Raw genomic sequence first — 14707 nt, forward strand, 5'->3', positions numbered from 1 at the left:
GTGCTTGATACAAAATATTTAGAAAGTTTACGAACGTCTCACTGAATGGGGGTTCCAGAAGAGCAGGCAGCTTCTGATTTATTCGGCACAATCTCTGGGGCCCAGAGGCAGGGCTGCTTTCTGTGGACCCCGAAGCCCTGGGTTCAGAAGGTTACCCACTTGGTTTAAGGCCCTGCTGTGATTATCTGTAAATTCTCAGTCAGCTCTGAACAAGGGACCCTACATTGTCATTTTGTATTGGGTGCCAGAATTAACACAGTCACTCATGCCTGGAACATTGCCTGTCATAGAGCAGGTGCCCCATGTACTTGTCAAATATACATATGCATGAATACATGGAAGCTGCCTTAGAACATGGGTCAACACACCACAGCCTATAGGCCCATTCTGGCCCTCCCCGGGTTGGGTAAATAAAGGTTTATTAACACACACCTACACTCATTTGCGTCTTATCCAATGCTTCTTTCACTCGACAATAGAAGAGTTAACTACAGGGCCCACAAAGCCTGAAGTATTTTAAATTGGCCCTTGACAGAAAACGATTTCTGACCCCTGCCTTAGAACACTGTCTTAATTTTTTCTGCCCAGATAATTATAACAACAGAAAAGGCAGGTCACCTTGGGAGACCCACAGGGCTGGCCTTGAGCGACTGACCATGAGCAAGCAATTTCTTCGGCTTTTATCTCTAAAGTTTATATGAATTTTACATCTTAGATGTAAATATATATATATATATATATATATATATATATATATATATATATATTTTTTTTTTTTTTTTAAATCTAAAATGATCTGGATGAGCACTGTTCACTCCCTGAGGTCTCCCACACTACCACCAATAAGGATGAGTATGAAAAGGGCATAAGCCGCTCGGTTTGCAAACCACGACCTCGGTGCCTTCTCCTTACTAGACCCGTGGGGAAGGAAGGCGATTGGTGTATGTCAGTGTCCACTGAGCCTGACCACATACCCATCATTTTTCACCAGCCCCGGAGCCCTGCTAGACAGGGTCAGAAAGGACATTCTAAAGAGAATCCTGAATGCCTTTATTCTTGACTGAACAAACTTTAGGTCTATGCCCCACCGCACCAGGAGACCAGTGAGTGAGTGTATTATTTCTTCACCAGGCATTTTTCAGAAACTATTTAGAGAAAGCTACCTCCTAATCCAGATTGTTCAGACTTGGGACTTGGTGGGAGATTCTTTGAAGCCCACCTTCCTCATAAGGGTCCATGGCATTTCATTTCTAACTTAAACAATTCCTAACTTATTCTGCTATGAGCAAGCTATGCAGTAAGTGTTTTCTCTAGTCAGGGTGCTGGCAAAACAATCTGGTGCCCCGCGGAGAGCATCTGAGCGGCACGTGCCTCCGATAACTGGGCACGTCCCATCACATGCCAGGATCTGGGGGCTCCCACTGATGATTAGCAAGTTTCTCCTGGGGAAATGGCTAGGATACTTCAGGGGAAACAAAGAATTCCAACAGCGAAGAATAAGATACACCAGAAAGGGAGACTCTGTGAGGGCCAAAGACAGGTCCCAGGGAAGAAGTAACCCAATAAAGTCTCAGACCTCTGGGACAATCCCTGACTGTAGTAATAAAATGGAAGGAACTTGTTTCTGTGCTGTTTTCTTTGAAACTCATATACACAGAGAACAAAATGATGGTTGTCAGGGGGTGGGAGAGATGGGTAAAAAAAGGTGAAGGGGAATAAGAGGTACAAAGTTCCAGTTTTAAAATAAATAAGCCATGAGGATGTCACTTACAGCACAGGGAATATAGTCAACAACATCCTAACTTTGAACGGGACAGGTGGTTGCTAGACCCACTGTGACAATCACATTGTAACATATATAAATGTTGAATCGCTATGCTGTATACTTGAAAGAGTATAAAATTGTATGCCAACTATACTTGAATAATTCTTTTTAATGAAGGAATGATTCACAGAGATGTTAAGGAATGCACATCTCTGGGAACTCTTAAAAGGATTTTTTTTTTAATTTGTGTGAGGGAGAGGGGATGATGTTATCTATTATGTCTGTCCATAATGAAATAATTCATGGGACCCAAAGGAACATTGACGACACAGTGTGGCAAACACAGTCTGCTGACCATTTCCTTCCCTCTGTTGTTAGTAAAATGCCACATAAAAATTGTAAGCTATTGTCAGTGTTTGTCATAAAAAACCAGCAATGGGAACTCAGAGGTAACAGTCCTAGCAAGATGCAAATATGTCTCCCTGGTGTTGTCGGGAGACTTGTGGGAAGGACCCATTGCGGGTGAACCCTCTTGGGACAACTGAACACCACAGAGGGTCATTTCCCTCCCTATTGCCAGCCCCTGTCCCCCACACTAACTGCTGGCCAGCAGCCCAGACCAGGCCTCAAGGGGAGGAAAGTGCTCATTACAGTAATAGACTACTTCATTGGAATTTAAACCGCCCAAATAACTATATACTGATTACAGTTCACTTAAGCCTTGGACAAGAAAATTAATGTACTGGGTGGGGAGGGGGCTCATGGAAGGATCTACAGGTTCACAGGTGGGGTTCTCCCCCCTCACTTACCCTAATTCCTTTTCACCTTTTCTATTTCTATGTAATATAAAGAGATTACAATGAACATGGGAAAATGAATGATCTGGTTTAAGAGATGGGAGCACTCGTGCTGCTCCAAACTAACATGAATTCTGATAAAGAAATGGCTTCACAGTTCAGCTGGGGAAGGTCTCTCTCCAAAGAAGATTCAAAATCACACCAACGAAACAAAAAAAGGTTGCTGCTTTCTGCATCAGTCTATCTCAGTATAGATAAATAACATATCATCATCATCATCATCATCGGCAGCCGTCCGTCTCGAGAGACGATGGTGTAGCTTCTTAAGAGTCTATCTGCACCGCCGAGAATGGTTGTGCAGTCCGACTCGGGAGTGACACGGTATCTGTCTCCTCCCGTGTTGAATCGACATCTTGTGATGACGCTGGAGTGTCCTCTCCAGTGAAGCTGAAGCTACAGAGCCTGGGCAGGGTGATATGACATATCATACATTTATAAGAATTGGATTTGCAACACAAGATGATTAGTCACACTGCAAAAGCAGTTTTAAAATGTTGTTTTGAAAGTCACTCCAACTTTCCAGAAGCATGTGGCCTGCATAAAGCCAAGTCCCCTTGCGTTTTTATTAAGTGTCCCCGAAGCCTTTTAAACTTCACTCTATAAGTTCTCACTGCTATCTTCTCACAGAGGAATAAAAAAATAGAGCAACAAATAGGAAATCTTTTCCATCACCATTTCAACCATTCGATAGCCAGTTTTTCCCAGTAAGATGTTTAAGTGCATTGGGCTCAGAGTCCCTGAAACACAATAATACCAGCATTGTTTTCCAAGGCAGAGATTTCTAAAACAAAGGCAGGCCAAGGCTGATTCAGACAGTGTGATCTGGACACAAACACAGCTCCAGGATGCATGAAGTATGAGTTCTCTGTGTGAGAAACCTGGGTCGCTGGCTCCGGGGAACCCAGAATCCTCTCCTCTATATACACCCTAGGTGGGATGTTGTAAGCACCTTCCAGTTCCCTAGAGCGAGAGCTGGCAAGAGTCAGGAACCAGGAACAGAGCAGGACAGACAGGGAGTTACGGAGTGGCCCTCGCCTCAAAACCTAGTCCTGCAGGGCAGCAAGGAGGGCCACTTATTCCTCCCTAGTATGTGACAGTAAAATTAGCGGAGACATGCCAATCACTGAGCACTTACAGTGGCACAGCTGCTCTATCCACATTCATCTGCACTAACTCACAGAACCTGTCTCTGATTCCTTTGTACCCTTAAAAATAGACAGTCCCCCAAATTTTTGTTTATGTAGTTGTAGCCCCATATTATATATTTAAATGGAGGCTTTGGCTAGTGTGGCTCAGTGGACTGCCAGCCTGTGAACCAAAGGGTCACCGGTTCGATTCCCAGTCAGGGCACATGCCTGGGTTGCAGACCAGGCCCCCAGTTGGGGGCACATGAGAGGCAACCACACATTGGTGTTTCTCTCCCTCACTTTCTCCCTCCCTCTCCCTCTCTCTAAAAATAAACTAATTAAAAAGACAAAAGAAAACAATATCCAATGATTACATTTGCTTTGTGTGCTCAGCTATGCCCTAGTCAAAGCTTTAGCGTGTATAAAGAGTCATGTAATTAGATAAAATGTCTTAATTAAAGAGCATTTCAGAAAAAGAAATTTTAATGGAGAAAAAAATTAGATATTTACCAGTTGCTTTAAAAATTTAATAAAACTTTTACACACTAACAGAAATAAGTTTTTATGAAGAGTAACAATAGTTTCCAAAGGGAAAAAAAAATTAGTGGGAACAGTGGTACTTTGCATTTTGGCAAGTGTCCATGTCGTCTGGCTCAACAGAAGACAGCGAGACTCTTAGAAGCTCCAGCATTCAATCAGTTGCACTCCCCCAGGTCATCTTTGCCTCAAGAAGACTCCATGAAGAGTCACGTAGGAATGAACATGAAAGGAGTAGATAATATCATGTGTTATCATGAAAACAGCTTGGCCTTGGGGCTCTCTGAAAAGTCATAGGGGCTCCTAAGGGTACCCTGACTGCGCTTTGAAAACTCGTGCCTTCTGAGTCTGGAACAGTCATTATCTCCATGCGCAAGGCGGCATGCGAGGTCCAGAGATTGCCCAAGGACACTGTTAGAACAGGTCCGAGCAGGTACATCAAAGAGCATAACAACTCCCCTCATCTGCCAGGATCCCGAGCGCATCATCCCGCTTGGCTTATCACAAGGGCTCAAGAACGTTAACATTCCCTGCTGAGCAAGCCCTGGTCGAAAGCTGAGGAAACCGCACGTTTCTGATCAACTGATCATATGACACCAGCAAGAAAAATAAAATCCCCACGGCAGGTGACATCTAGAGCATGGACCCTGCCCCAGCCCTCGGAATGGAGGCAGCCTTTTGCTGCTGAGAAACTCCAGGGCCTCATTCCGCCCTCCATTAGGCGAACGATGCGGGCGGGCCTCACTGCTCACCATCATCACCTTGTTCCTTGGGAAACCTGAGCAAGCCAAGAAAGCTGCTCCATTATTTACAGCCTCCTTTTTGCATCACGCTGTACTTACAAGGAACCTTCTTCAGCAGATAGCAATGGCGCCTCTCATCTGTGCAGCCAAACCGCTCCTCGGAACAGGCACCTGCGGTCTTCCCATCCAGGGACTCCGCGCGCCATGGCTCTCCTTGTCTGTCAACTTTCCGAACCCACGTGGCCCTGCCTGCGCTCCCCTCCTGCCTGCAGCGGCCCACTTGAGCAACCTGCACCTGGGGAAGTGGGTCTGGTGCAGTTCAGGCCACTACAGTCTCAGAAATGCTATTTGGGCAGGAGGCAGGAGGCAGGAGCGAGAGACACCTGAAGCTGTTGCTTCCACCCAAGTGCAGGCCACCAGGACCTGTCACGTGGAGCACTGCCACTGGTCTTCCTGTTTTCACTTTGACACCCGTACACACAGACACACACACACACACCATTCTATTCTCCACCAACTGCCAAAAAGATCCTTTAAAAGTATAGAAAGGATAAGGTCAGTTTTCCTGCTAAAACGCTCCCAAGTATCCCTCACTCAGTTGGAATAAAAACCAAACTCCTTAACATGGCTTGTAACGACCTGCCTCGTCCTGCCCGGTGACCTTTCTCTGGCCTTCGCTCGCCCTCCTCCCACCACTCCAGGCCCTCCAACAGCTCAGACGTCACCTCCTCCTCAGAGGTCTTCCCCGCTTGCCCCCTCTGCAGACTTGCCTCTCCACCCCTCCATACTCTCGCATCTGAGCACTTACTCTCCGGGAAGTTATCTTTCTGTTACCGGTGTTCATACGCGTATCCCTCAGCCACACCTCCCTCCTAGAATTTGAGCCCTAGATGCAGTCTCCACCCGGTCCCCCGCTGGTCCCCAGCGTCTGGCACCGTGCCTGGCACAGACCAAGCGCTCAGCAAACCTTGGTCGAATGAATGAAGCAGCGGCGCCGGATGGCCGTGAGAGTCCCAGGCTGGTGTCCCTGGCGTCCCGGTGCCTTCGCACCGTCCCTGCGGGGGGGCCACAGGCGCGGATTGGCTAAGGGGACTCTGGGTGCGGGACTGGGCAGCTCCGCCACCGAGCAGCGAGCAGCGAGCCGGCCCGGCAGGTGCCTCCCAGGCGCGCTCACCCCCAGGTCAGATCAGAGCCGACGCCCGAATCGCCGATCGCCTGCACTCACCATGGTGGCGGGGCGCTGCCGCAGCCCAAGCCTAGCGAGCACCGAGTGGCGAGCGAGCGCGGTGCACCGGAGGGCGGGAGCGGAGCGCAGGAGCCCGTGCGGCTGACAGGTGAGGTGTCTGCCTCAGACCATGGCTGCTTCCCACAATGCCCTCGAACTGAAAGTTTGCTGACTCCTCCCCACCGATTCCCCCTTCCCGCCCCTCCCGTTATCCCTCCCCCCCTGCCTCCTCCCTCCCCCCACCCTCACCCCGGGGCAGCTTGCCCCGCCCAGCGCTGGGCTGGAGGCCGCAGGTACCAATCCACCTGCACGCACTCCGCTGCACCCTGGTCTCGGCTGCCGTGCGCGCGGGGCAGAAGCCCGCGGGATCCTCCCTTTGCGCAGCGCCCCAAAGTGGGGGGGCGGGGTCGGGGGCTGCTTTCCTGATTCTGCCGTGCAAAAATGTCATTCATTCATTCGACAAATGTTTTATCCGACCTGGCAAAGGTATTTCCCTCTATACACTCGTGGAAAGTACCAGAGGCTGTCTGTTCCCTAAACCGCGTATAGAATCGGTTTTTTGCCTGTATCTGTATTACATTATATGTATTATACATTATATATTGTACGTAACTGCAACAAAAGCCGTAGGTTGTTTTAGACATCCTGGTTTTAAGAGGTCTCTCCTAACATTGGCATTGAGTCTCCAGCTCTCTCCCTTTCCCCTTGCTTTTTCTTAAGTCTAGAGTGTTTACGTGAGACGTTAGGGCGTTAGAGTTTTGAGCGCATACTTATGTTCTTTTGAGAGGGTCGGTTGGTTTTACCAAATACCTAAACAGACCCACACCCTGAAAAGGTTAAGGACTTTTGCTTGGGTGGTCCCTGGAAGCCAAAAATTGATGCAAGTCCTTCCCAGGATCTACTGTGTGCCTTCCATGGGCTGTGTGCCCTCTCAGGTGACCTGGAAGTAAGGGACACTCCACCCACATCAATGCCTTGAAGCCACATTTATCCGTGCTTACCCTGTACCAGGCCCTCCACAAGCAGCGTGGGACATACACCCCCAACAAACTAATAAACAAGTGAATAAATAATTACAAAGTAAGGGCAGTGCTAAGTAGGTGAGAAGGTTATAAAGATGTGTGCTGGTTGATGGGAGAGGCACAGGGGAAGCTACATTTATTTGGTGGGGGTGTCACAAAAAGCGGCCAGCTGAGGAGGCGGTGCCCAGGAAAAAAAGAAAGAAAGAGTTAGCTGTCCTTTCCAAAAGACCCCAAATAAGGCACCTGTGGCTGGAATTAAGTGAGCAGAGGTTCAAGAAGTGAGCAGGAGCCACAAGGCAACAGATTTTTCCTACATTAGGGGTATCATGTACACTAAAAGCCCCCAAGGAAGAACAGCCTCTGACCTCAGATTTTTCAAAAAGCTCTATGCCTCCATGTCCCCGATTTTCTGTTACTCTGCTCCTGGTGTGTGATATCTGCCAGAGGGTCCTGGAAGAGGATTTAACAGGGAGACCCCTCTGTGACAAAGTGAGTGTGCCTCCTGATAGGTGGCCCACAACTTGCTGTGAATTTAGGAGGGCTGCTTTCTAAGCTCCTAATTCTCCTCCCAGGGTCCGTTTTCTCCCCATCTTGGACCTTTGGGTCTCAGTACGGAGGATCTCCTCTTTCTGTTTAATTTCAAGGCAGGGCTCAGGCCTATCTCACACACCTTGCTGATCCATGAAAAGCAGCTAGAGCCTCCTGCTTTGTGGGTTTTATTGCTAGTGGAAAGAGATAGGAAGACTAAAGGTGAGTTTTAAAGCTGAAGAAATCTCAATGCTCTTGCCATAAATTAAGGTAAAGATTAAAGCAGGAGAAAGTTTCCTGGCTGTGTGGTCCATGTTAGGGAAAGTTTGATTAGAGAGTGAGGGAGTTTAACTTAAAAACTATTAGCAGCCCTGGCAGGTGTGGCTCAGTGGATTGAGTATTGGCCTGTGAACCAAAAGGTTGGATTCCCAGCCAGGGCACATGCCTGGGTAGCAGGCCAGGTCCCCAGTTGGGGATTTGTGAGGGGCAGCCAATCTATGTGTCTCTCACACACCAATGTTTCTCTCCCTCTTTTTTTTCTCTCCCTTCCCCGGTCTCTAAAGATAAACAGAATCTTTTAAAAAACTATTAGCAGCCCTTGCCTTCCCTCATGACCTTGCTGAGATAGGCCATGGATGGTCTCCTGGGCTTCTCCCCTTAAAGTTCTTCCCTCCAGATTCTCAAATCACACCCCACACTGCTCTCAGGGCTGGATACTTCACATCGGTTATCTTATCTGGCTGTCAACATGAGCTGTGATTCTATACATGCTTTGCAATCCTTTCTCCCATTTTATAAGTTGTATTTTCATTTTGTTGATTGTTTCAAGAAGCACTATGTCCATTGCGCAGGTAAGAGCCTGAGACGCTGAGGGAGAGGCCAAAGCAGGCACAGGCAACTAACCAAAGGCAGATCTAAGCTTGGAATCAAAGCACCAAGCCTCAAGCGAGGCTCCCACCCATTTCCTCTGGAGCCGCACCCGTGGCAGACCCACCGCAGGACACACTGCTGTGGTGTTAAGCAATCTTTTCCCAGAACATTCACGAGTCTCAGGGGAATAACTTGCATTTTTGAGTCTTGACTTCCCTAACCCATCTTTGCTCCCTTTCAAACTCCAAGCTCTACATGAGGTCAACAAGGAGGCCAACCCTACTGAGGACCCGGAGGCCCAACAGAGACTCAAGATGTCCCACTGTGAAGAGGGGTTTCGTTGTCCAATACTGACGGGGCCTTCAGATTCAAAATCTGCTGTCATAGTGTTAGCCTAAAAAATAAAAGGCCAGAGTGAAAGGCAAGAAGCATTTACTTGAGATCCAAAAGAATGGCTTTTCAGGAAACACTGAGCCAGGTAGGGACCCAAACAGTGTTCCCATTAGGAAGGGAATGCAAGGGGCATTTATCAGAAAAGAATGCGGAACAACTACATGAATGGAAGGAAGAAATAGAAGGTGCAGACAAGCTACACAGTGATGCTCATTCTAAAGAATATCTTTAATTTGTGGTTCTAGTCATAACAAACTGTTGCCTGGGATACAGCGCTGCCTAGGCCCAGGCCAAAGGTGATTTTGTGCAGTTTTAACATCCCAAAGGTTTGAGGAATAAAATAAACAAGGTAGTTCCTTTTGGATGGCAGCTTCGGGTCCATTTTAAAGTGGCTCCATTTCTGTTATTTTTTTATAATTGGTAGAAGCCAGGGTGCACAGTGTGTTGCATGTTTCAAATTAGGTCGTCTCTGAGCCAGTGCACATGACTCTGTATGTACAATGATTCAAACCAGTGCCCTGCTATTAGGGCAACTCGATATATGAGCCTTACTGCTCAGATCACTTCATAACTGCCTAGTAACAGGAAATACAGAGAATGCAGTAAAAGCCACCATGGAGTTCATGTGGGTGTGGGAGGAGAAGAACAAGTTAGGGACATGATAAGACAGTAAAATGATGCCAGTTCAGAAACCAAAATCTCAATTTTTCTAGAAACTGAGAGAGATCAAGCTATAAGTTAAAAATAAATAAATAAAAGAAGCTAAGGCGAGGCCATCAAACAAGATTTGTCAGGAAATGAACCAGGTCTTTCTTTCCAATCGGAATGGTAATCTAGTTAAATGTTAACTAAAGTACAGATAAATGGGTGGGGAGGAGGAGTTCCTGTGTTTCTTATTTTGTTAGTCTCATTAAATACAAGGTACTTCCACAAAGTGGACTGATGGCTATCACTGCTATACGAACAAGAAAAAAGGGAAATAGCATGCAAAACCCCTTCTTTGTCAGGCTGTTACCAACACCACTGAAAAATGCAACAGATGTCAGCGTAATGGGTGCCAAGTACAACTGAGGGTCTTTGGTTTTCCGATTCCACATATAAGTGGAACCATACAGTATTTGTCTTTCTCTGTAAGACTTATGTCACTTAGCATGATAGTCTCTAGGTTCATCTATATTGTTGCAAATGGCAAGATTTCAGTCTTTTTTATTGTCGCGTGATCAAACAGAACAAAACAAAAAAGACTCATAGAAACAGACACCAAAGGGACTTGTTGTTATATTGCGATACATTTACACAGTGACAGATGATTAGTAGAACTAGTGAGCTGATCACATTGTAAGGTATAAGAACATTGAATCACAATAGTGTACACCCAAAATTAATATAATATTATATTGCAACTATACTCAAATTAAAAATAATAAAATTAATATTTCCATTAAAAAAAAAAAGATTGTGAGCCTTTGAAACAATCAGAACATTTTCACATATGAAGACTTGCCCTTGATTTGATCCTCGAGTCTGTGTTTGAAGACTAGCCTTCCCCACTCTGGGTCTGGTTTTAAAGGATTGACATCATTCCTTTTAAAAGTGCATCTCACTGATATCATACTATACCAGAAGACCAGCATGGTACTGGCATAAAAAGAGACATATAGATCAATGGAACAGAGTAGAGAGCCCAGAAATAGAACCACACCTTTATGGCCAATTAATATTTGACAAAAGTGATAAGAACACACAATGGGGAGATCCGGTCTAGATGGTAGTGTAGGCAGATGTGGCCTGCCTCTTTGCATATCCACATCAAAATTACAACTAAAATATAGAACAGTCATCAGCCAGAACTGTCAGAAATCAAGTCGAATGGAAATCTGACAACTACGGAATTAAATAAATCATATCCATCGAGATGGGTAGGAGGGCACAGATGCAGAACAGGCCGGTCCCTCACCCACATGTGGTAGATAAATGTTCAGGAAGGATAACTTGGGTGTGAGGAGTCCCAGCCCCACACCAGGCACCCTAGCCCAGGGTTCCAGTGTCAGGAAGATAAGTCCCCACAACTTCTGCCTGCAAAAACTATTGGGGATTGAGTTGGTGGAAGAAACTTCTGGAGTCCCAAGGAATTCATCTTAAAGAACTACACATGAACTCACCTACTCAGACTCACTCCCTCTGAGCTCCAGCACATGGTAGCAGCTTGAAAGGCACCCATGGTACACAGGGGAAACTGAAGGGTCTGGCATCAAGGCAACCAGAGGCCATTGTCTCTCTTCTAAACCCTCCCCGACAGAGCTGGCAGGCTGTTGCCAACCTGGCTAACACTGTTTGACCTGTCTTGGCAATCCCCAGAGACCCTGCCACACCCAACTTACTGACTCACCCAAGCTGTTTTTCCATATGAATGGCTGGTCTTAGCTCCTGCTTCACAACTCCCAAAATCCTATCACACAAGCAACAGCTGGCCTCAGTGAACCTCAGGCACTACCAGCAGACAGCTTAGAGTCACAGCTTGATTTCACCTGGGAATCTCCAAGACCAGCATAAGTAGCAGCTATCTCAGATTGCCTTATAGGTCAGGCAGGGTGCCCCAGGCAAAACAGAGGTTAAGGCTGAACTTGGCCTGCACCACCTGGGAAACCCCAGGGCCAGTGCACCCAGTAGAAAGCTACAGACCACATCAGAGCACTACCACACTGCTCCTGCACAGTTGATCCTCCACGGAGGGTGGAATTTGGTGATCAGTGGTCACAGCCAGTCCTTGCAGCTGACTGGCCTGGGTAAATCCTTCCCATTGATCTGCCAACAGTAACCAAAGCTCAACCACAAGAAGAGGGAGAACACAGCCCACACGAAGGATGAACCTTGAGTACCCAGCTTGGGTGATAAGGAAGGCTGTGCCACTGGACCCTACAGGACACCTACTACATTGGGCCACAGTACCAAGACACAGAGTCAAAGCAGCTCTAACTAATTCACAGAAACAAACACAGGGGGGGCTACCAAATTGAGGAGGCAAAGAAATATGGCCCAAATGAAAGAACAGAACAAAATCCCCAAAAAAGTACTGAACAAAATGGAGACAGCCAACCTATCAGATGCAGAGTTCAAAGCACTGGTGAGGTGGATGCTCAGAGAAATGATTGAGTACAGCCACCAAATAAAGGAAGAAGGGAAGGTCATACAAAGTGAAATAAAGAAAAATATACAGGGAACCAACAGTAATGGGAAGAAAGCTGGGATTCAAATCAACAATTCAGAACAAAAGGAAGAAATAAATATTCACCCAGAACAGAAAGAAGAAACAAGAATTGAAAACATGAGGATATAATTTGGAACCTCTGGGATAATATTAAATGTACCAACATCTGAATCATAGAGGTGCCAGAAGGAGAAAAGGAAGAGTAAGAAATGGAAAACTTATTTGAAAAAATAATGAAAGAAAACTTCCTTAATTTGGTAAAGGAAATATACATACAAGTTCAGGAAGCACAGAGAGTCCCAAATAAGTTGTACCCAAAGAGGACCACACCAAGACACATCATTATTAAAATGCCAAAGGTTTAAGATAAAGAGAGAATCTTAAAAGCAGCAAGAGAAAAGCAGAGAGTTACCTACAAAGGGGTATCTATAAGACTATCAGCTGATTTCTTAAAAGAAACTTGGCAGGCAAGAAGGGACTGGCAAGAAGTATTCAAAGTGATGAAAAGCAAGGACCTACAACCAAGACTACTCTATCCAGCAAAGCTATCATTTAGAATGGAAGGGCAGATAAAGTGCTTCCCAGACAAGGTAAAGCTACAGGAGTTCATCATCACCAAGCCATTATTATACAAAATGTTAAAGGTACTTATTTAAGGAAAAGAAGGAGATCAAAACTATGAACATTAAAATGACAACAAGTGCAACTATCAACAACATAATCTAAAAAATAAAAACAAAAACAAAAAATCTAAGCAAACAACCAGAACAGGAACAAAATCATAGGTATGAGGATCATTTGGAGGGTTATCAGCTGGGAAGGGGAAATGGGAGAAATGGGGAAATGGTGCAGGGACTAAGAAGCATAATTGGCAGGTACAAAATAGACAGGGGGATGTTAGAATAGTATAGGAAAGGGTGAAGCTAAAGAACTTACATTCATGACCCATGGACATGAACTAAGGGGAAGGAATTGCTGAATGGAAGGGGGGTGGAGGGGTACAAAGGAAAAATAAATTGGGACAACTGCAACAGCATAATCAATCAAATATACTTAGAAAAAAGAACATACAATGGATAAAGATAGTCTAGTCAGTATATGGTATTGTGAAAATTGGACAGATACTTGAAACAAAAAATGAAACTAGACCATCTTCTTACACCATAAACTAGAATGAACTCAAAATGGATTAAAGGCTTAAATGTTAGACTTGAAATCTTAAAAATTCTAGAATAGTCTTGGCTGGTGTGGCTCAGTGGTCAGAGTATCACCCCGTAATTGAAAGGTTGCAGGTTTGATTCCCAGTCAGGGCACTACCTGGGTTATGGGTTCCTCCTGGTCTGGGCACAGGCAGTGTTACCCCCCCCACCCAATCTTGGTGTGTTGGAAGGCAACCAATTGATTCTTCTCTCCCATCAATGTTTCTTTCACCCTTCTTCTCTTCCTCTTTTTCTCGAAAAAAGCAAATGAAAAATATCCTTGGGTGAGGATTTTTTTTTAAGTCCTAGAGAAAAACATAGGCAGTTAAATCTTGGACATTTCTCTTACTATCATCTTTTCTGATACATCTCCTTGGGCAAGGGAAACAAGAAAAAAATAAACAAGTGGGACCACATCAAACAAATAAGCTTCTACACAACAAAGGAAGTCATCAGCAAAATAAAAAGACAACCCACAGAATGGGAGAATATTTATAAAGTACTTAACAAAACTCAACACCAAAAAAACAAACAACCCAATTAAAAAATGGGCAAAGGACCTGAATAGACACTTCTCCAGAGAAGACATACAGATGGCCAATAGGTACATAAAAAGATTCTGAACATCACTAATCATCAGAGAAATGCAAATTAAAACCACAATGAGATATCACCTCACGTTGGTCAGAATGGATATCATCAATAAATCAACAAACAAGTGTTGGAGAAGATGCAGAGAAAAGGGAACCTTCATGCACTGTTGGTGGGAATACAGACTGGTACAGACACTGAAAAGCAGTATGGAGTTACCTCAAAGAATTAAAAATGGAACTGCCTTATGACCCAGCAATGCCACTTCTAGAAATATATTCAAAGAAGCCTGAAACACTGGTTCGAAAGAACATACGCACCCCTATGTTCCCTGCAGTGTTATTTATAATAGTGAAGATTTAGAAGCAGCCCAAGTGCCTGTCAGCAGATGAGTGGCTACAAATACTGTGGTACATTTTTCACAAAGGAATACTTATATAAACAAAAAGAAGGCAATCTTACCTTTTGTGACAGCATGGAAGGACCTGAAGAGTATCACCCTAAGTGAAATAAGTCACTCGGGGAAAGACAAGTACCATATGATTTCACTTACATGTAGAATCTAAGGAACAAAATAAACAAAAATAGAAACAGACTCATAGGCACTAGAAAAGACTTACAGCTGTCAGAGGGGAGGGTGTT

At 45.2% G+C, this 14707-nt stretch overlaps 1 protein-coding gene across 1 annotated transcript in view; it reads right to left on the reverse strand.

Moving 5' to 3' along the window:
- Positions 1-6394, reverse strand: part of AP1S3 (adaptor related protein complex 1 subunit sigma 3) — a 58804-nt gene extending 52410 nt beyond the window's left edge. Inside the window, exon 1 of the mRNA XM_090269152.1 lies at positions 6255-6394. Within this exon, the coding sequence (XP_090125278.1) occupies positions 6255-6257 (3 nt within the window). The 5' untranslated portion in view covers positions 6258-6394. The remainder of the gene's footprint in view (positions 1-6254) is intronic.
- Positions 6395-14707: the final 8313 nt, after the last annotated feature.

The sequence above is a fragment of the Furipterus horrens genome, unplaced genomic scaffold (genome assembly GCF_987537825.1).
Source record: "Furipterus horrens unplaced genomic scaffold, mFurHor1.1.pri manual_scaffold_1, whole genome shotgun sequence".
NCBI classification, from domain to species: Eukaryota; Metazoa; Chordata; class Mammalia; order Chiroptera; family Furipteridae; genus Furipterus; species Furipterus horrens.